The 22,655-nt window shown below is 41.2% G+C and overlaps 1 protein-coding gene across 1 annotated transcript in view; it reads right to left on the reverse strand.

Annotated features, from left to right (window-relative positions):
- Positions 1 to 22,655, reverse strand: part of MTR (5-methyltetrahydrofolate-homocysteine methyltransferase) — a 110,007-nt gene that overhangs the window by 20,608 nt on the left and 66,744 nt on the right. Inside the window, exons 20-27 of the mRNA XM_056567527.1 lie at positions 19,038 to 19,190; positions 18,318 to 18,425; positions 17,535 to 17,635; positions 17,100 to 17,167; positions 15,852 to 15,972; positions 15,546 to 15,627; positions 9,364 to 9,462; positions 8,291 to 8,366 (exon numbers count right to left, since the gene is read on the reverse strand). Coding sequence (XP_056423502.1) covers positions 8,291 to 8,366; positions 9,364 to 9,462; positions 15,546 to 15,627; positions 15,852 to 15,972; positions 17,100 to 17,167; positions 17,535 to 17,635; positions 18,318 to 18,425; positions 19,038 to 19,190 — 808 coding nt within the window. The remainder of the gene's footprint in view (positions 1 to 8,290; positions 8,367 to 9,363; positions 9,463 to 15,545; positions 15,628 to 15,851; positions 15,973 to 17,099; positions 17,168 to 17,534; positions 17,636 to 18,317; positions 18,426 to 19,037; positions 19,191 to 22,655) is intronic.

Consider the following 22,655-nt stretch of genomic DNA (forward strand, 5'->3'; position numbering starts at 1 on the left):
TATGATAATATTTTCTATGTACCGCTTCCAGAGGACCAGGTTCGCCTAGGTGGGTGGGTGGGGGGATGGGGATGTGATATGAATCCCCTCCCAGTACCTCAATGGCTTACAAACATACCATGCGGACAGTTCAGACGTATTAGGCGCAATTGCACACACATCCAACAGTTTGAAATAGAAGCCAATGAACTAAAGACACAATTCCAACAAAAACATCCAGAAAAATGAATACATGATTCACTTATGAAAGCAAAAATACAACACCGTGAATCTTTTTTTGAAAACAAACAACCATCACCTGCAGACAACATAACGCAACAAACAGCCAAACTCATACTCCCCTTAAACACAGCACATCGCTAAATAAAAAAAATCATGAATAAACACTGGCATTTGCTACAAACAGACAAAACAATAGGATCATCTTTACCCTCACAACCACCAATTGTATTCACTGAAGCCCCCAATTTGGACCTCAAAATAGCTTCCACCATTATCACACAACATGAAAAACATCAGACTACGATATCCGGTTCAAAAGGTTTCCACAGATGCACCCAATGCAATAACTACAAGGCCACTTCTTTTTCCAAAAAGACAGAAGTGATAACATCATCTACCAATCATACCCAACATACAATAAAAGAATTCCTCACCTGCAACAGTAAAAATATCACATACATAATACAATGCCCATGTTCCAAACAGTACATAGGCCGCACATCCAGAACCCTAAAGAAAAGAATAGCAGAGTATTTCTATAACGTAAAACATGGATACGAAAAACACACCCTTTCATCACATTATAAACAGTACCACAACTGTCCACCTTTGCAGCTCTCCAAAGAGTAAATCCAGACTGGAGGGGTGGCAATTTCATCGCCAAAATGTTTAGAGCAGAGTCAAAAACTATATATCAAATGGAAACGTTGGCTCCGAAAGGTCTCAATGCAGAACTTGAAATTTTTGTGTTTATAGCAGGAGACAGACCTCCCCCCAAGCACAAAGAATCAGAGCCAGACTGTAATCAGTGCCAGAACCCGTCCCGCACGCAGGTCTACCCTCCCCTATTTATTCCCGTTCTTTAAAAGTTCCTATAAGGACCCCCAAAAACAATTCACACAACACTTTCTTGTATCTCTGGCATATATCTAGTGCAGACATCATTCCAACACTATAGTCTATTTTATATATATATATATATATATATATATATACATACATATATATATATATATGAATTCGGGTAGAAAAACAGACATGGTGCACATCTACAATCTTGTATAATGATCTGATTGCTTCTCAGCATAATATCAAAAACTAACAGGTTGTTAGTATACATTTTTGATCAAAAAGTACAAGCCCACTCGCCACGTCAAGGCCACCTATTTAGAGTGGGTCCCTAACGTCCCTAGCATAAAATGGCGCAGCACCGGGTGGCGACCACCACCGCCGCGACACCAATGCCCACAGGGGGGAACAACCCACCGGCAGAGCAGCCCCAATGCCACTCAAACCAGTCAATAGGCCGCACCCCCCCGCAGACACAGCAGCAACGGACACCGCACAGCACCACACCAGTGTGAACAAGGTCCAATAGCTCACTTACCATGCTCTCCCAGTCAGACTGGGAGGCTGCTAGGAAAGAAATGACCCATGTGTAGCTAACTACTACTTATAAAGGGTTGGACTGAGGAAGAGTGCAGCACATGTTCAAACAAAAAAAAGGAGGGGATAGAAATCACAGTGTGAATTCGGGTAGAAAAACAGACATGGTGCACATCTACAATCTTGTATAATGATCTGATTGCTTCTCAGCATAATATCAAAAACTAACAGGTTGTTAGTATACATTTTTGATCAAAAATTACAAGCCCACTCGTCACGTCAAGGCCACCTGACTGGTTTGAGTGGCATTGGGGCTGCTCTGCCGGTGGGTCGTTCCCCCCTGTGGGCATTGGTGTCGCGGCGGTGGTGGTCGCCGCCCGGTGCTGCGCCATTTTATGCTAGGGACGTTAGGGACCCACTCTAAATAGGTGGCCTTGACGTGGCGAGTGGGCTTGTACTTTTTGATCAAAAATGTATACTAACAACCTGTTAGTTTTTTATATTATGCTGAGAAGCAGTCAGATCATTATACAAGATTGTAGATGTGCACCATGTCTGTTTTTCTACCCGAATTCATATATATTATTATTATTATTATTTTTTTTTCATTTTTATTTCCAATATACTCCATACTGTACAACCTTATATCCATCACACTCCTCATAAATACGTATTATACTACTCATTTCTTTATCAGATCTACTGTATACATCTTTAATATATTAGACCGTACACCAATAATTTGAACACACATTATAATCTGTATCACAAACCACATAGTAGTTTTTCTTCATGCCAATTATATTTTGTCCCATTTTACCTATTTCATTTTTAGTTGTTATATTTGATTTTAATATAATGATCATTATAAGACCTCAGACTATCTACCTTAAATTTCTACTTATTGTATTTAATCCATTCTATTCTATTATATTTATTTATACTGCATCGCATACTATCATGTGTAGATACAAAGTTCAAGCCCCCTGGGCCATTACTGGTTTTCTGGTCCAGTTCGGAATTTTTGCAGAGCTTGATTAACATTCAATCACACACCTGCAGACCATATAAGAAGACTGATTATGGGTTTTCAAACTACAGGGTGGGCCATTTATATGGATACACCTTAATAAAATGGGAATGGTTGGTGATATTAACTTCCTGTTTGTGGTATATTAGTATATGTGAGGGCGGAAACTTTTCAAGATGGGTGGTGACCATGGCGGCCATTTTGAATCCAACTTTTGTTTTTTCAATAGGAAGAGGGTCATGTGACATCAAACTTAATGGGAATTTCACAAGAAAAACAATGATGTGCTTGGTTTTAACATAACTTTATTCTTTCATGAGTTATTTACAAGTTTCTGACCACTTATAAAATGTGTTCAATGTGCTGCCCATTGTGTTGGATTGTCAATGCAACCCTCTTCTCCCACTCTTCACACACTGATAGCAACACCGCAGGAGAAATGATAGCACAGGCTTCCAGTCTCCGGAGTTTCAGGTGCTGCACATCTCGTATCTTCACAGCATAGACAATTGCCTTCAGATGACCCCAAAGATAAAAGTCTAAGGGGGTCAGATCGGGAGACCTTGGGGGCCATTTAACTGGCCCACGACGACCAATCCACTTTCCAGGAAACTGTTCATCTAGGAATGCTCGGACCTGACACCCATAATGTGGTGGTGCACCATCTTGCTGGAAAAACTCAGGGAACGTGCCAGCTTCAGTGCATAAAGAGGGAAACACATCATCATGTAGCAATTTCGCATATCCAGTGGCCTTGAGGTTTCCATTGATGAAGAATGGCCCCACTATCTTTGTACCCCATCAAGACCATACCATCAATGTTTGTGTTCCAACAGTCTTGGAGGGATCTATCCAATGTGGGTTAGTGTCAGACCAATAGCGGTGGTTTTGTTTGTTAACTTCACCATTCACATAAAAGTTTGCCTCATCACTGAACAAAATCTTCTGTGTAAACTGAGGGTCCTGTTCCAATTTCTGTTTTGCCCATTCTGCAGCACCTGAAACTACGGATACTGGAAGCCTGTGCTAGCATTTCTCCTGTGGTGTTGCTATCAGTGTGTGAAGAGTGGGAGAAGAGGGTTGCATTGACAATCCAACACAATGGGCAGCACATTGAACACATTTTATAAGTGGTCAGAAACTTGTAAATAACTCATGAAAGAATAAAGTTACATTAAAACCAAGCACACCATTGTTTTTCTTGTGAAATTCCTAATAAGACTGATGTGTCACATGACCCTCTTCCTATTGAAAAAACTAAAGTTGGATTCAAAATGGCCGACTTCAAAATGGCCGCCATGGTCACCACCCATCTTGAAAAGTTTCCCCCCTCACATATACTAATGTGCCACAAACAGAAAGTTAATATCACCTACCATTCCCATTTTATTAAGGTGTATCCATATAAAGGGCCCACCCTGTACATCAACAGCTATTGAAAAAGAGACTAAGGAAGTCTCAAAATGCATCTAGCCAGGTTGCTCAGTACACCACCATGTCAGGAGATCATAGCCGCTTATATCTATCAATAAGCACAATTAAATTTCCATATCAGTAGGAGAGCGATCATCATCTGTAAACGTCATCATCTACTTCCAGCGACAGACCTCCACCACCTGACCTCTCACTCCCTAGGCCCGCCGAGATCTTTCCCCCGCCGGCCGGACGGCAAGGAGGAGACCGGCTTGAGCTTACAATGGGTAAGTGTGAGAGCTATGTGGGAGCACCGCACACCTATTACACTAACTGTATGCATAGCATAACTTTTATTCCACACATGTAAAGATCAGCGCATCAGCGCACACCTTATAACTGTATGTACAGCATAACTTTTCTTCCGTATGCATAAGGACTAGCGCATCGGGTGAGCAGCGCACACCCATCACAGTGCCATACAGTGCCATAAGACTTTCCTTATTTACAGGCTTAGTGTACCTTATTGTGCACACGTTATTAAGCAACCTCAAAGCCATCTTCCATTTTTGCAGACACCAGGACTTATATCGTGTCAGCAAATTGTTTACCCAGAAGGAGCTATATGTTATAATTAATGTTAAATGTTATAAGTTATAATTGTCCTCCTGAATGTTGGCACAACAAAAGAGGTTTATATACTACATATTTTTACATATTTTACCTGTATATAAATATACTCCACAACTCCACAATATATACTCATTGCGGCAAACATGTGCAGCTCCACAGTATACAGGCTCATAGCCAGCAGTGTACATATTTTGCACTATATCTTTTTAGATTTTATTTAAAAACAGTTATTGTACAGTGCTTTGTGGGTGATCTGCATGGGCCCTGTAGACACCACACATAAAGCACTGATATATGTGCATTTCTTATGAAATAATAAATATAAATAATTTTAAACTCATTTATTTAGCACTCATTGCATTCTCACTAACACATATGCACACATTTACAGGATTTAGTTGGAGAACGGTAATACCCTTCTTTTTCTCCTATAAAACAAACAAGGTGGTTAACAAACAGGGATTCGTGGACACACATAGGGCTATAAGTACACATGCGTACATCCATACACATATATATATATATATATATACACACAGCGATCCCTCAACTTACAATGGCCTCAACATACAATAGTTTCAACATACAATGGTCTTTTCTGGACCATTGTAACTTGAAACCAGACTCGACATACAATACTACAGACAGTCCAGATCTGTGATACCTGCCACAACTGCAGGAACTGACCAATCAGAATGGGCATTCACTGGTAAATCACCTGTATTACTGAAGTGCATGCACTGACTGGCTGTCTGGTAGCGCCCCCTACAATACAGGGAGGAACTACATGTTCTGTACTACTCCTTACCTGTGCTAAGGTTAGCTGCTCCTTTTGAACACCAAGTAAGGGCGGCTCCATTTGGGACATTGTGTGTACTTTATAGGACCCTGAAGAAGCTCCTGTCCTCTACAGAAACCATTGTTTCCCAACCAGGGTGCCTCCAGCTGTTGCAAAACTACAACTCCCAGCATGCCCGGACAGCCGTTGGCTGTCCGGGCATGCTGGGAGCTGTAGTTTTGCAACAGCTGGGGGCACCCTGGTTGGGAAACACTGACATAGACAGTAATTACAGCTCCCAGCAGCTCCTTCTTACTTTTATATGTAAGGATTTGCTTTATCTATATTAGTTCTCTACTTATTTTGTCTTTAATCCTCACTTTTTCCTATTTTTGGATGACATTTTGGTGGCTTCCGAACCAATTACCAGGTTTCCATAGAGTTCTGGTCTCAACATACAATAGTTTCAACATACAATGGTTGTCCTGGAACCAATTAATATTGTAACTTGAGGGACCACTGTATATATATAATACAGGAATGTGGGTGCACTACTGTGGTAGATGTATACAATGACATTGGCTATCCCTCTTCAAGGCAGCATTAAGGTAGCACCTGTGAGGCCAGGCACCCATATTAGCCAACTCAGGTGGGGCTTACAGCTTGCCTCCCTCCTCCCATTGTATGTGTGCTCAGTCACGCTGGAGGGTATCTGGGAGGAAGTTGGGAGTCGACCGAATGCTGCTGTAATTGCCCACTGGCCCCTGTTTTGCTTATCACGCACAGGTAGGATTAGCGTAGGTCCCGCGCCATTTTGAGAAACCTTGGCATTGGTGTGCGGGCTCTGGTGTGTCCTTAATATAAGGATACACTGGCGAATGTCTCAATTTTAACATCAGTGTTGAGGGATAGCCAATGTCATTGTTTACATCTACCACAGTAGTGCACCTAAATTTCTGTATTGTATTATTCTAATTGTTACACATCCACACCGTCTATCTGGTGTATGATTCTATTGTGGCACTTGTAGTCCGCTGCAGGCATCCTCCATTGTATGCATTTTTATGCTGGGGATCGCCCCTAGCAACGGACTACAAGGGCAGGATCTGCTCCCCCAGTATAAATGCACAACCGCTTTTGGGGTTGAGCACCTCCAGCCATTTGAGACCACGTTTTTATATATATATATATATATATATATATATATATATATATATATATAAAAAAAAACGTGGTCTCAAATGGCTGGAGGTGCTCAACCCCAAAAGCGGTTGTGCATTTATACTGGGGGAGCAGATCCTGCCCTTGTAGTCCGTTGCTAGGGGCGATCCCCAGCATAAAAATGCATACAATGGAGGATGCCTGCAGCGGACTACAAGTGCCACAATAGAATCATACACCAGATAGACGGTGTGGATGTGTAACAATTAGAATAATACAATACAGAAATTTAGGTGCACTATATATATATATATATATATATATATATATATATATATATTTATATAGTGTGTGTGTGTGTGTGTGTGTGTGTGTATGTATGTGTGTGAACGATTATTTATAGAAATAAATGGCCGCACAAACGATCCAGCAATCATTGGTGCGACCCTCCCAGCATTATGGTTGAACCTTGTAATAGATTCAGTAAACAAGCACCAGTCTACAAGAATTGCCCTTGTTTACAGAGTGTCGGGCTGTGTAATAGGCCAATTGTTCAGGCATTCTAAATGGAGATTGGGTTGGCCTCTGTCAGACTCCTCTGGTGTCTCTCTCTCTCTCTGAGGAATAAAATGATTGGGCATTTAAATATTAGCATGCATGGAATGCACTTAGGAAGGAGAAAGGTAATGAGAAAGAGACTGAAAATAGAAAATCACAAGGTTATAGAATTTTTGCTAGGTCAGCAAGGAGGGAAAAAGAGTTTGGGTAAAATATATAAATTAAGTGGTAAAGAGACAGGCGATTCAAGTCTTTAAAAGTAAGAAAGGCTGGAATAGGGACATCGGTGAGTTGGAAGAGGAGGAATGGAATATGGTCTATCAAAATTAATTCCCCAATTTAAAATCCTTCATCTTTTGTACTACACGCCAGTTAGGTTAAAAAGGATGGGGGTTAGGACAAACTCAAGTTGCCCTAAATGTAATGAAGATGCAGGAGTGAAACATATGCTTTGGAACTGCCAAAAAATAAAAAAAAATCCAAGAATTTGGGTGAGAGGTTTATAAGAAAATAGATTTGGATTATAAGGTTAGGATTCCGTATGAAATTAAGACAGCGATAATGGGTCTAAATATAGGAAATGGGGTATATAAAGAATTAATCCTGAAGTTATTATGTTTGGCGAAAATCAATATTTTGAGAAATTGGATTACACCTGTAGCACCAGGAAGAAGAGAATGGATTACACTTGTGGGAAAAGTGAAAAGATTTGAGGAGTAATATTTGTAAACTATGGGAATTATGGAAGAGTGGAGCAATATGAATAAGAAAGGTAGCGTTGTGCCAGGCTAGGGGGAGGAGGGTTTTGTATGGCTTTTGTGCTTGTTTGTCTTGTTATGTAAATGTTGAAACTTGAAAAAATATTTATAAAAAAAACAAAAACAAACAAACATGCATGATCCATCTCTCCTGCATCTTCATATGTGGGGACGGATCAGGAGTTTCCTAAATACATTAGATTATCAGCCCATCCTGAGACACATTTAGTATGTATGGGAGCTGTTACATATTTCCAGAACTGTAAAAAAAAAAAAGGACATATCGGGACACCTGAGATAAAAAACAAAATTAACAAATATTATTAGAAGTATTCAATTTAGCAATCTCACCTGGAATTAGATGAGGAAGCCAGTCAATATGGAAGCCTTTATCTCTTGCTTGCTGTAGAGACAGATATCTTCTTTCCTAAAACATGGTAAATATTAATTTACAGAATATAGTTGATTCTATTATCTACGAATTGGCAGACTTGGCAACTATATTTTTATATCTGGTATCAGAGACTAAATTATCTATTTACAACAGAACATTTATGGCATATTGTGCTTCTATATTGTCCTAGTCACAGCTCTATGGGTGCGATAATCTAAAATACAGTGGTCTCTCAACATACGACGGTATTCCGTTCCAAATGGACCATCGTTTGTTGAAACCATCGTATGTTGAGGGATCCGTGCAATGTAAAGTATAGGACAGTGGTCTACAACCTGCGGACCTCTAGATCTTGCAAAACTACAACACCCAGCATGCCCGGACAGCCAACGGCTGTCCGGGCATGCTGGGAGTTGTAGTTTTGCAACATCTGGAGGTCTGCAGGTTGAAGACCACTGGTATTGGAGGTTATACTCACGTGTCCCCGCCGCTACGGACCGTCACCGCTGCCCTGGATGTCTCCTTCCATCACTGTCGCCGCGTCCCCGGGGTGCCCCGATGCTCCGGCAAGGCCTCTGCTTCCCCGGCATCCTCGCTCTCCGTCGCCACCATCACGTCGTTACGCACGCCGCTCCTTTTGGATGACGGGACAGCGTGCGCAGCGACGTGATGACGATGATGGAGAGCGCCGACGATGCAGGGGATCCTGAAGAGGACGCGCCAGAGCCCCGAGGACAGGTAAGTGATCATCAGCGGACCACACAGGGCACCGTAAACAGCTATCCAGTGGCAGCTGAAGCAGTCTGCGCTGCCGGATTGCAGTTTATGCGATGGCCCGACATACAAAAGCATCGTATGTTGATGCTGCCTTCAACATGCAATGTCCTCTGAGAGGCCATCGCATGTTGAAATTATCGTATGTCGGGGCCGTCGTAGGTTGGGGGGTCACTGTAGATGCTGCAGAAAAAGCACAGATAACAGCAATGCTCACTATTGTACATATCACAGTGCCTATGTCTAGCAGGCTTACCTTCAAAGAGTCATAGTGATCTTGGCGAAGGTCTTCATACTCTTCTGCTATTTCTTCTATTAAGTCATTCTTGGAATTCTCATCCAGCAGCTGGGAACACTAATAAAATATGTTGACACATTAACAATTCTCTTGAATTTTCTGGCACAAAGATCAGGTAAAGATTTCTGCACTGAAGCTAGCCAAGTGCTTGACACTGTGCTACACGTCTTACTAATAGAGATTTGCCAATAGTAGATGGGTTATAGGGACAAATTAATTAACTATTACTAAATTACTAGGAATGAATACAGCAGGGGAACACTGATGTATGTTTACACACACGTTATAGTAGGCTCAGTTACATACGGTACCATGACAATATCATTTTGAATCCCTATTTTGACTATATGTATAGTTATGTCAGAGTAAGCAAAGCATGTCATGTTGCCAAATAAAAGTCATACAATGCCAGCAATAAACAGCACAATGTTGTTAAATGTGTGGGCTGATAATTAAGGGACGAAGGACAGATCAGACCCACCTAATGTGGTTAAAAAGGGAAACAATACTCCAGGGCAGGAAGATAAGTGTCCGATCATCCAAAGACCACTGGTCAACCATAGGCCCAAATCTAATTACAGGGGTACTCTGCCGGAAAACATCTTATCCCCTACCCAAAGGACAGGGGTTAAGATGTTTGATCACAGGGGTCCCCCGCAGTGGCGTTTGGAACACGGAAGCTTGGAGCTTCTGTTTCCACGATGTCAAGCCACGCTCCCTCACAAAGACATGAATGGAGAAGGGTCGTGGCGGCTGGTGTCGACAGTCATCCGGCACAGAGCAGAGTTTGCTCTGTGCACTGGATGACTGGGGTACAGCAGTGGGATTCGCATCAGAATTAGACATCTTATCCCCTATACTTTTGGATAGGGTATAAGATGTTTTCCGTCAGAGTACCCCTTTAAGATTATTCTTTAAATGTATCTGTCGCGCTTAAAAGCTTTTTAGATGTCCTAGAGACAAGACATAAGTTTTAATCAGTCAGGGTCTAAGTGTTTAGACCCCTACTGGTCACTAGAATTGGTAGGGAGAATAGCTTTCGCTGACCGAGACAATCCTATAGACTTACATTGTAAGTTTGCCTCAATGACACACTTTCATTATAGAGAATGGTTTGGAACTTAACACCCGGACTGACCAAAACTTTTGACATGTTTCTACAATATGTTACAATAAAGTGGCAGTGCCCATTTAACCAACTCCAATAGAATCTGTGAACACGTGGACATTTCCACCCGACATGGGACATTGTGCCTCTAAGATGACATTTTCTGAAGAAAATCGGCAAAAAAAGAAGAAAAGATCCTCACCAGTCTGTCAGGAACCAGACGCCATCTGAGAAGCACCTTTCCAATAAGGAAACCTTAATAGAAAGCTTTACTATCATAAGCGTCATCATAGCTTATTCGGACAGCTCAAAGGTTTTCCCTAGATCCTGGTTAATCATATACATAAGCCTCTCAGGGAAAACCATGAGTTCCCCATAAATTGCTAAGATGAAGCCTCTACCATTCAAAGCGCAATTTACATGTAATGTCATTGCTGTTCTGCTTGAGGCTATTATTAAAAGAGCTATTTGTTGGTATCAAATATGTTTTGAATCTTGAGGGCTATAAAAGTCCTAAAATGAGAAAGGGACTGAGTCCCCTGTCTGTCCATACAATCAACAATTCACAAGAAACCATTATTACCAGACAAGTGCAGAAAATGTCAAACCAGGAAGGAATGTAGGCTCTGAGACTATCCCATTATTGCAGCGAGTACAAAAGACAGGGAGAGAACAGTTGGTATTCATTTTGAGAGAACCCATGTGGCCAAATTAATAGGGTAGGAGGGGAGGGAGTCAGCTTCAATATAGACCCTCTGGGGAGTTATGGATCTACGCTAGCTAAGTCAAATCTGACACTTAATTTTGAAAGGCAATACAAAAGGCACTGCAAAAAACTGCCAGAAAACTTTTAGGCCAGACCAGATCCTCAGATCGTTCCTAATGTCCTTAAAGCGAATCTGACAGCCAGTTCAACCATACTTAACCCAATATACAGGGTTATAGTGTGAGTAAACCAGATTAAAAAGAGTTATAACTCACCCGAATCAGTGGACTGGTTCAGCAGACCAGTTTTTATCACAACGGAAGCAGGACTTGGCATACCTAGAATCCCTGCCTGGTGCCGCCTTCATTGTGTAAAACTGGCAATTGACATATTAGCAATGCCGGCTAATAACAGGGTTTATCTCCGGAACCGGACTGCAGGTCCAGGTAGGTTATGCCTCCTTTTAATTTTGCACTATTTAACCAACACCATAACTCTGGGTGTTGGGTTCAGTGCGGGTGAACCGGCTGTTCAACTTTGTCCCTATAAATTCATTGGGGGGGCGGTGGGCATTTTAACTTAAATTTCATTAATGGAAATAGGCCTGCGGAAAGAAATTAATATTCTGTCAATAGCGACAGCACAGGTCCAGACGGTCCTAGTATTGGATTTCCTAGGTGGACACAGATGGAATCTCCAACCCCGAATCTTCGGCTAGAGATTCGGTAGTGTGAATATACCCTTACAGTGCTGATATGATGCCAACACCCAGCTTCTGCATTTTACCCAGTCATCCTGGTTCAGTGAAGAATCAAGGGCCAATGTATTCAGCAGTCAAGCAGAGAGTAATAAACCTTTTCTATGTAAATACAGTTCACAACCAGCTTTCCGCTCTACTATCTGAATGATTTCCATGCAAATACATATTCAAAGACTTTTAGAACTGTTTCTACATAACCATATGCACACATATCCGTTGATATGTTTGTGAGACTAGTTATGGAGGAATTTGAAAAAATTCCCTTGGATAGGAAATTTGACAACTTAACCAAAGAACAGAGGAGAGCACTATGGGAACTAAAGAAAATGAAGGATGTGGTACACAAACCTGCCGACAAAGGCGGTAATGTTGTTATTTGGCCAGTAGAGAAGTATGAAGGGGAGTCTTTCAGCCAACTGAATGATTCGAATTGCTATAAACCGTTGTCCTCCAACCCCCTGACCAAATTTCAAGATTCATTATTTGGGATTCTACAGCAGGCATTTCAGCAGGGAATAATCCCAAAAAAGATCTTGGAAGGACTTATGGTGGAGTAACCGGTGATACCAACATTGTATCTACCCCCAAAGATACATAAAAACTTGGTAGACCCGCCTGGACGCCCGATTGTGTCAGGAAGGGGTGGGTTGTGTGAACTGGTGTACAAATTCCTCAACTTTTACCTGCGGCCATGTGTTAGTGACCTGCCATCATACATTAAAGATTACGGGGATGTTCTTCAAAGATTAGATGGAGTTATGCTGGAGAAAGACATGTACTTAATATCATGTGACGTTGAGTCGCTTTATACGTGCATTGATCCCAATCAGGGCCTGAATGTCAGCCGAAACTTCTTACAAATGAGAGGCTTGGATCCCAGCCTCCCCAATCTATTGTTACACTTACTGAAGTTTGTTCTTCACCATAATTTATTTTTGTTCAAAGACAGTTATTTTCTTCAGACAAGGGGAGTGGCCATGGAGGGCGACATGCGCCCCGTCATATGCAAATCTATTTCTTTGATATTGGGAACAAAGAATTGTTTTAACTTATGAATGTATGGAAGATGTCCAGATCATTTCATGGATGAGATTTATCGATGACATCTTGTTTATTTGGCAAGGCTCACATAATACTCTTGAAACTTTTATTTTGGATCTAAACTTAAACATCAAAAGGGACTCAGCTGACTTCCTGGATATCAGGATATTCACGGATGAATCAGGATTTTTGTGTTAATGCTTTACTCCATGCGAAACCATCCCATCCATCCCACACAATTCGGGCAATACCATATGGCCAATTTGTCAGGACAAGAAGAAATTGTGATCAAGAGAGTGAGTATGATCAACAATCATTTCAGTAGGAACAGCGTTTTTTACAGAGGGGGTACCGACCAAGAGATATCTCAACGGGATATACCAAGGCAAAGGCATTGAATAGACAGATTATTTGATTCAAGAAAGACAATGGGGGAGATTTATCAAAGCTGTCTATTTCCTGCATCAATATAGACCAAACTACAGAGGGTTACAGCTGGTCTATTGTGCGCCTAATTTATCAAAAGTCACACGGCTCTTGATTAATTCTGTGCACAGACTTTGAGATCTATGCTTTAGACAGTATTTAAACCTGCTCCAGCATGGTCTGACATTTTGGCGTACATTCAGCCGATGTGACTTGTCGCCGAAAAGTCGCTTTTGATACATTCAGCACCAATGCATTTTTTCGTCTAAAATAGACTAGAATGCATCATGTTCTAAAAATCCTCTAAAGCAAAAGTCGCAGAATAGTCGCACATATTTAGACTGCGACTTTGTGCGACAAGTGTAGACGAGAAAAACCAGTCTAAATCCTTTGATAAATCTCCCCTAATGAATGACGATGGGCAGATATGATTGATAACAAACTTTCACACAAGATGGCAAGATATGAGAAATGTGGTTGAGAAATTTTTGGCCAATGCTTACTCAAGATAGAGAATTGCAGACACTAATTCCACAATAACTTGGAACGTGAAATTGCATATGCATTATCATCTCACTATCCCATGCCTTTGCCAGCAGAATTGCCGACAGATAAGATGTCTGCCACGGTGAGGTGCACTCCAGGGGGGGGGGGGGGGGCTGTTCTGATCAGTTGAGAGATGCCGCATTTGCACACCTCCGCCGGTGGTCGCTTTCGGTGGATGTGCACGGAGCACCTGATAGTTCGCGCCACATGTGCCAGTAAGTAATCATCTTTAGGGGGCTATAAATAGTCATTTTCGCACCCCTTCCGCTCCTGGATAAAGCAGGTTAGCGACAAGTGACCGTCCAGCTATCTAGCACTTGTAAGTACATGTTTACTATGGGGATATGCGTTTCATATTTTGTTTTATATGGTGGCTCTGGATTGGGGGACATGTCAAGATAGATTCACTACCTTGAAAATATGACATTGCAGCTCCCCCACTTCGAGCCTACATACTGACCTACATTATAGACTAATTTTTGATCAATGCAATAGTGTGCTATATTGCCATATGCACATCCTAAAGGTGTAACGGTGTGCAATACTGCCATATTCTGATACTTGTATACTGTTTAGATTCAATGAATTATTGTGCAATATTTTCATATCCCCACACTTGAATGCTGTAAAATTGTGTAATATCACTATATCTTCATACTTAATTATCTTCATTAGTGAAGAGATATCATAGATATCTCGAATTGAGGTCCTGAACCATGAATTGGCTGGTCACTCCCGTTTCCCCTCCTATGTATTTTAAATGTCTTGTGATGTATGTTTTTTATGGGCTTTTTGTGGGGTCACTGATTTTGATTTAAATTGGCTGTCAATAAAGATTAACTTTTTAATTGATTTTGGTATGTTCTTTTTCCATAAGTGAGGTTTCTTGTGGGATTAAACAACTACCGTATAGGCACACTTTCCTGATGTCTAAAGACGTTTGAGCTGTTTCTGTTACTCACTGTACACACTGTAGCGCCATGAACTAGACATTTTCCATTTACTTTTATGGAAGTTACAGAAATACCATAGAATAGTCTGTTCAGCAGTTTTCATAATCCAAACCACCTCCACCCACAGCATTCAGGCCAGGCAGTATCTGAGAGGATCAGTTCTACCTAGAGGTGTAGTTCCCTGTGCTGGGACCTATATCTGTCAGACCTTTACAGAATATTCTATAGAAATGCAATAAATGTAAAGACAGGAAAACCACATTATGTTTAATGTATAAACAGTATGTTGTATGTTCCCCAGTAGTAACTATGGGTAAAAATATTATCTTTATGTCTTTGCAAGTTATTTTGAGTTTTGTATTTGAAGAGCAAAGCTCCAACTACTATAAACGGGCTAGTGCCATAGCGGGGGGGGAACGGGCTAGCAAAAAAAAAATAGGATGGTGGGAGCTACCCTTTAACACTTTTAAACTGAAAGAAGTAACAATGGCATATATTAGGGCCAAAAACAAAAGAGAACTAAAAGTAAAAAGAAAACAGAGGCAATGCTTCTATGTCTATATATAGGTAATCTCACTATACGTAAAATAAGGAACTTACAACCACAACACTTTGGGAAGCATCCAAACAATGGATTACTGGGGCACTGTAACGAGGGGCTATTTTCACAGCAGTGTGTGTCCTGCAAAAGGAAAGAAATACACATGAAGCACAGTTCTTTCCATCAGTAACTGGAATGTATATAGAAATAAAAGCTTATAGTTCAAACAGACTAGATACATAGAGAGATCGCTCATTACACAGCACAGACCGATACAGATGCACAGTTTCTACACGTCCGTCGCATTCTAGACCCAAGAAGGTGTTATATCACCCGCTAGAAGTCAAATACATCTACATACATACCGAGAAGTAGTGGCTCCCCCAATCAGTAATGGAAGCTTTATCGAGAGACGCTCCATTTCTTTAGCAACAAAGATCATTTCATCCAGAGAAGGGGTGATAAGGCCAGACAGACCTATGATATCTACAGCAGACAAAGCACGAGTCAGGGCCCCACTAGTGACTTAAAGGTAAAGCCGGTCACACAAGTCATCAGTCATCTCTACACCTGCTAAAAATTCATACTAATTCCTGTTGTGTTATGGTGGAGATAACCTGACTGGTCGCTGCTAACATAAGGGGAAGGAAACATGTCAGTTCTGAAAACCTAATTTTCTTAGAGACAGAAGATACAATAGTATGTCCCAGTATGTAGTACATTAAAAGTTTAAAAAAATCTGGTATACATCGATGGCTTAAAGGGGTACTCTGCTGCTCAGCATTTGGAACAAACTGTTTCGAACGGTGGAGCCGGGAGCTCGTGACGTCATAGCCCTGACCCCTCAATGCAAGTCTATGGGAGGGGGTGTGACATCCGTCACGCCCCCTCCCATAGACTTGCATTGAGGGGGCGGGGTGAGATGTCATGAGGGGGTGGGGCTATGACGTCACGAGCTCCCGGCGCCGGCTCCAGCTTTCGGAACAGTTTGTTCCAAACGCTGAGCAGCGGAGTACCCCTTTTAAGTAAATCTCTAACTTAATCCAATTTTTTGGTCCAACGGTCAATTAAGAGAATTAATCTATGTTGGTGTGGATGAACTCTTTTTCTGTCTTTTATTTTTGTGTGGTGGCAATGTGTACGTGCGGCAAATGTATTAAATCGTTCCAAACATGGAAGGAGCCAGAGCGCCGGGCAGGAGATCACGGGGGGGGGGGGGTTCCCAGCAGTCGGACCCTCCACAATCTGACACTTAACCCCTATCCTGTGGATAGGGAATAAAATGTTTTGCAACGGAGTACCCCTATAAGTTTTTTACGTATAATGTTAGCCCCATAGGAACAAGTGAACACTTTTAAAATGCAATGCAATTCTTTTGTACTGCACTTTGACATCTCTCCGAGTACTTCCTTGCCATCATAGGAGGGGGGACGGATGATGGAAGCACTAACCCTCTATAGAGCAAGCTTAGCCTTTGAACCTGCTGCATACTCTCTAACAAACATTATGACATATATATGTAAATCAGATGTCCAGAAGGGAATAATAAGTCAGGTAAACTAAGGGAGTGAAAAAAAAAATAATAATGATAATTTATGAAAATGTTTACTTACCTGCTTTGTTTTCAATGGCTGCACGCAGAATTTTATCACATGGAGTCATGACACCAAGGTCGATAACCCTGAAACCCATGTGCAAAAATAACGTCACATTCACAATACGTGCGCAATTCTAAAAGCTAAACTTTCCATTAACATTGTGATTTTACTTTTATTCTGTCATATTTGAATTTGATAACATACAACAGCACCAGCTATGGATTGCTGGCTGCACTACTAAAATGAATGAGAACATGTCATAGCCTTGTCCCTGCTACCAACTTCACTGACCTCATGTGCAACTACTGTAGGATAGTATTTCTAATTTTTGCATCAGAGGAAACAACATCATTTCTAGTGGCTAAAGTGTCCATTAATAAATCTCTTAGAAGAAATACGTATAATTTCACACACACTGTATTGATCTTGAACTTTCCTATGATCACATACCTGAAATTATTGCAGCCAAGCACCACACCAACGATATTCTTGCCAATGTCATGTACATCTCCTTTAACTGTAGCTATTACAATGGTTCCTTGGTATGGATCCTAAAAATATTAAAATAAATCAATCACATGCCAACACAGTATATGAATATATACATATTTTTACATCACTCACCCTTACTTCCCAGCTACTATTCATTGACGTAAAGGGCCCTATACAACAATCAAATAGAAACTAGAAGGTGGGGGTGAGAAAGCAGACATGCTAAGCTTGACATTTGGCTGATTTAAAGGGGTATTCCGGCTTTATACATCTTATTCCCTATCAAAAGGATAGGGGATAAAACGTATGACATAGACATGAATGGAGGGGCGTGGCGCAACGTCACTAGGGGGCGTGGCCGTGTCGTCAAGAATGCCGGGGGCTGCACAGAGATCACAGTGGTCCCCAGTGGCATGACCCCTGCAATCATACATCTTATCCCCTATCCTTTGGATAGGGGATAAGATGTATAAAGCCGGAATACCCCTTTAACAGGTTTTGCTGCCACCATCAGCTCATGGAAAGCCAAAATTTGCTTTTATACCATAACAGCTAGACAACAGTGTGTGCAGCTCTGAGCAGCAAACACAGCTGACAGATATTCTTTAAAAGGAATGGATACATATAAAACCAAGACAAAGAAGCGTAATGCAATCTGACAACAGACAAAAATTCTGCTACTTGTTCTTGCCTACTGGTTGTGTTAAAAAATAATAATAATAATAATAAATAAAACCTTACGTCGTCATCTGTATTTCCATCTATAGCTTTCATTTCCTCTCTCTCTTTCTCCATGAAAGGAATTAGATGTCCTACAGACTTCTTCATAACTCGAGCGGACTTTATCACCTTAAAGAGAAATCATTTAAATAAAACAGGTAACACTCGTAACTAAGCCAGAATGTCAAAAGGAGCAGAAAGAGCTGTCTATTGGTTGCTGGAGTAGTAATACAGCATCATTTAAGTCCGCGTGGCTCTTTCTGATACTGCAAGTACAGCCACATATACAAGAGCGAGGCCGAGATGGCGTGCCAGACACGCCCGCATGAACATATATTACTACAGGAGTCTTCTTTCTGCTGTCAGACACCCTCAAACCTCATAAAAATTCCTAATGTTAGGGGACCAATGTAATGCTCTGAATACCTCTTAGAAAATGAGCCAATCAAAATGTAAATTTAGAAATATCCAACAAAGCAAAAACCCAGTTTCGAATTCATCTCAGTCAGTTTCTATCTAAGGCTATGGTCCCACACAGTATTTTGTCAGTATTTTTGACAATACAGGAGTGGAAACGGTGCAGGTATTTCCACTATAGTTCTTTCACTGTGTTACCTTCCACACCTGATTTTGGTTAGAAATACGGAGAGAAATCCTCTGTGTGAACATAGCCTTAAGTGTAAAGGCAGCTCAGACAGTCACATTCGGTACAATAGTTTATTTTTCATTTTTCTCCGATACCTGTGGTAAGAACATCTTTCCAGCACCAAACAGTTCTCCAACAACTTTCATGCCATTCATGAGAGGCCCTTCAATAATATGGAGAGGTCTCCGATATTTTTCTTTATTTGCTCTCGCCTCTTCGGTATCTTCAATGACATATTTTTCAATGCCCTGAACAAAAATCCGAATGAACGCACAAGTATTACTTGACAGCAGGTATAACAGAATTTTATTATGATTGAATAAGAATTTAAAGGGTTGATTTTTTTGGCCCAAATTTATTGATCCACAGGAGCTGATAAGAGCAGTCTTTGCCAATCTGCCTAAAACAAACAATGTCTGGTTTTGTCCATAGCAACCAATTTAACCAGAGCTTATTAACCCCTTAACGACCACGGACATAAATGTACGTCCTGGTGTGGAGGTACTTCGCACACCAGGATGTACATTTATGTCCTGTACATGATCGCGAGAACCGGAGCGATGATCGGGTCATGTGCGGCAGGTCCCGGCTGCTGACAGCAGCCGGGGACCCGCCGGTAATGGTCGACATACGCGATCACACGGATGTCTGCCATTAACCCCTCAGATGCTGTAATCAATACAGATCACGCCATATGCGGCAGTGGGGCTACATTTAATGCTGATCGCCTGTGGCATGGCTGCGGGGATCAGATCAGCTAACATGGCGGACAGAGGTCCCCTCACCTGCCGCCATCGCCTTCCCAGCTTCTTCTGCTCTTATCTCAGATCGAGCAGACCACACGATAGCCGATAACACTGATCAGTGCTATGCCCTATACATAGCACTGAACAGTATTAGCAATCAAATGATTGCTATATATAGTCCCCTATGGGGACTATTAAAGTGTAAAACAACATCCCCTCCCCCACTAAAAATGTAAAATGTCCCTTTTCCCACTTTATACCCCCCAAAAAGTGTAAAATAAATAAATAAATAAATAAATAAACATATAAACAACTATAAAAATGTAATGTTAATGATCCCGTAAGGTGAACGGCGTGAATGTTAAAAAAGAAAAAAGGCCAAAATTGCTGCTTTTTTGTCACATTTTATTAAAAAAGATAAGAAAATTTATCAAAAAAAAGTGCAGAACATGGCGCAAAAAATTAGCCCTCATACCGCCGCTTATACGGAAAATTGAAAAAAGTTATAGGTCGTCATAATAGAGGGATTTTAAACGTACTTATTTGGTTAAAAAGTTTGCGATTTTATTTTAAGCGCAACAACAATAGAAAAAGTATGTAATCATGGGTGTCATTTTAATCATATTGACCCACAGGATAAAGAAAACATGTAATTTTTACCGTAAATTGTACGACGTGAAAACAAAACCTTCCAAAATTTGCTAAATTCTGGTTTTCTTTTTTATTTCCCTACACAAATAGTATTTTTCTGGTTGCGCCATACATTTTATGGTAAAATGAGTGATGTCAATACAAAGGACAACTGGTCACACAAAAAACAAGGCCTCATACTTTCAGATGAAAATATAAAAGTTAGGATTTTTAGAATGCAAGGAGGAAAAAACAAAAAATGCTAAAATAAAATTGGCCTGGTCCCTAAGGTCAAAATGGGCTTGGTCCTTAAGGGGTTAAATGGGTCATCCAGCTTCAAAGAATCATATTCCTACATCCACAGGATAGGTTATAAGATTTTGATCACAGGAGGTTGGTATGATATGTGGGGACACAGCCGTTAAATTTTTGGATTTGCGTATTCCCTCCTTTTATTTTTCCATCCATAGACCCATGAGGGCTTGTTTTCTGCGTAATCAAATGCACTTTGTAATGACACCTTTCATTTAAAGGAGTAGTATAGTGACATTTTTCTTTACCCTATTGTGTCTGGGCTGCAGAAAACAAAACAAACTAACTCACCTTCCTCCGTTCCCCCATTGCACAGCCACATCGCTGCAGCCGGCGATACGCTGACTGCAGTGTGACAATCTGTGCACACGGAAGAAGGCAGAAGACCAAACCCGAGGACATAAGAGCTATAGCGGCGCAATGGGGGAATGGAGGAAGGAGAGTAAATGTTTGTTTTGTTTGTTTCTTTTGCAGCCCGGGCACCGATACTACTCTTTTAACCCGTCCAGGACCAAGGGCGCACAGCTACACCCTCGGACCCTGGTACTTAAGGACCAAGGGTGTACCTGTACGCCCTGGTCCCGTTAAATGGGTTTAAACCATTCTCACCAGCGGGGAAATGGGTTAAACCCTGTGGGTCCCGGTTGCTACGGACAGCCAGGACCACGGCTGATCGGTGCTATCGCAACATAATTGCGATATCCCGATCAGCTTAACGGAGGACGAGAGGGTCCTCATCTGCCTCTCCGTTGTCCGATCGGCGATGTCTGTGCAGCAGGCTAGAGCAGCAGAGCGCAGGTTACACTATCAATGATATGCTATGGCATAGCATTGAACAGTATATGCTATCAGAAGATTGCATGTTTTAGCTCCTTGTGGGGCTAAAAGTAAAAAAATTAAAAAAGTTAATAAAAGTGAATTAACACCTTTCCTATTCAAAGTTAAAATCATCCACCTTTTACAATTTTTTAAAATAAAATAATGTAATAAAAAATAATCATATGTGGTACCGCCGCAAGAGTAAATGTCCGAACTATTAAAATATAAGGTTAGCTAAACCACACAGTCGATGGTGTACACGTAAAAATATACCAAAGTCCAAAACTGTGCATTTTTGGTCACTTTATATACCATAAAAATATTAATAAAATGCGATCAAAAAGTCCCATCAAAACAAAAACGGTACCAATAAAAACTACAGACCATCATATAGCCCCATATTCGGAAAACTAAAAAAGTTATAGGGGTCAGAAGATCCCAATTTTAAACCTACAAATTTTGGTGCATGTAGTATGGATTTTTTTCAAGTAGTTAAATAAAATAAAACCTACATAAATTGGGTATCCTTGTAACCATATGGACCTACAGAATAAAGATAAGGTTCCATTTTTACCGAAAATTGCACTGTGTAGAAACGGAAGCCCCCAAAAGTTACAAAATGTTTTTTTTTGTTTTCAATTTCATCCCACAAATATATATTTTTTGGTTTTGCAGTAGATATTGTTATTAAATGATTGAGGTCATTACAAAGTACAATAGGTGGCGCAAAAAACAAGCCCTTATATGGGTCTGTAGGTGCAAAATTGAAAGCGGTATGATTTTTAGAAGGAGAGGAGGACAAAAACTAAAGTGCAAAAACAAAAATTGGCCTGGACCTTAACCTTTTAAAGGACGCCGGGCGTATGCATACGCCCGTGGGAAGTCCGGTCCCCGCCGCTAGCCGGTTGGGGACCGGACCAGAATGCCTGCTGAAATCATTCAGCAGGCATCCCGGCACATCGCTGAGGGGGGTCCTGAGACCCCCCCATGTCGGCGATCGTAGAAAATCGCATGTCAATTCAGACATGCGATTTTCTGCTATTCCGGGCTGATAGGGTCTCTGGTCCCGATCACCCAGAAAATAGGGATGATCAGAGCTGTCAGGGACAGCCCTGATCATCCTGAGGGATAGGAGCGAGGTCGCAGTGCTGCGATCTCCTCATATCCCCTGCCATTGGTCAGAACTGATTCTGACCAATGGCAGGG

This window comes from Hyla sarda, chromosome 3 (genome assembly GCF_029499605.1).
Source record: "Hyla sarda isolate aHylSar1 chromosome 3, aHylSar1.hap1, whole genome shotgun sequence".
NCBI lineage: Eukaryota > Metazoa > Chordata > Amphibia > Anura > Hylidae > Hyla > Hyla sarda.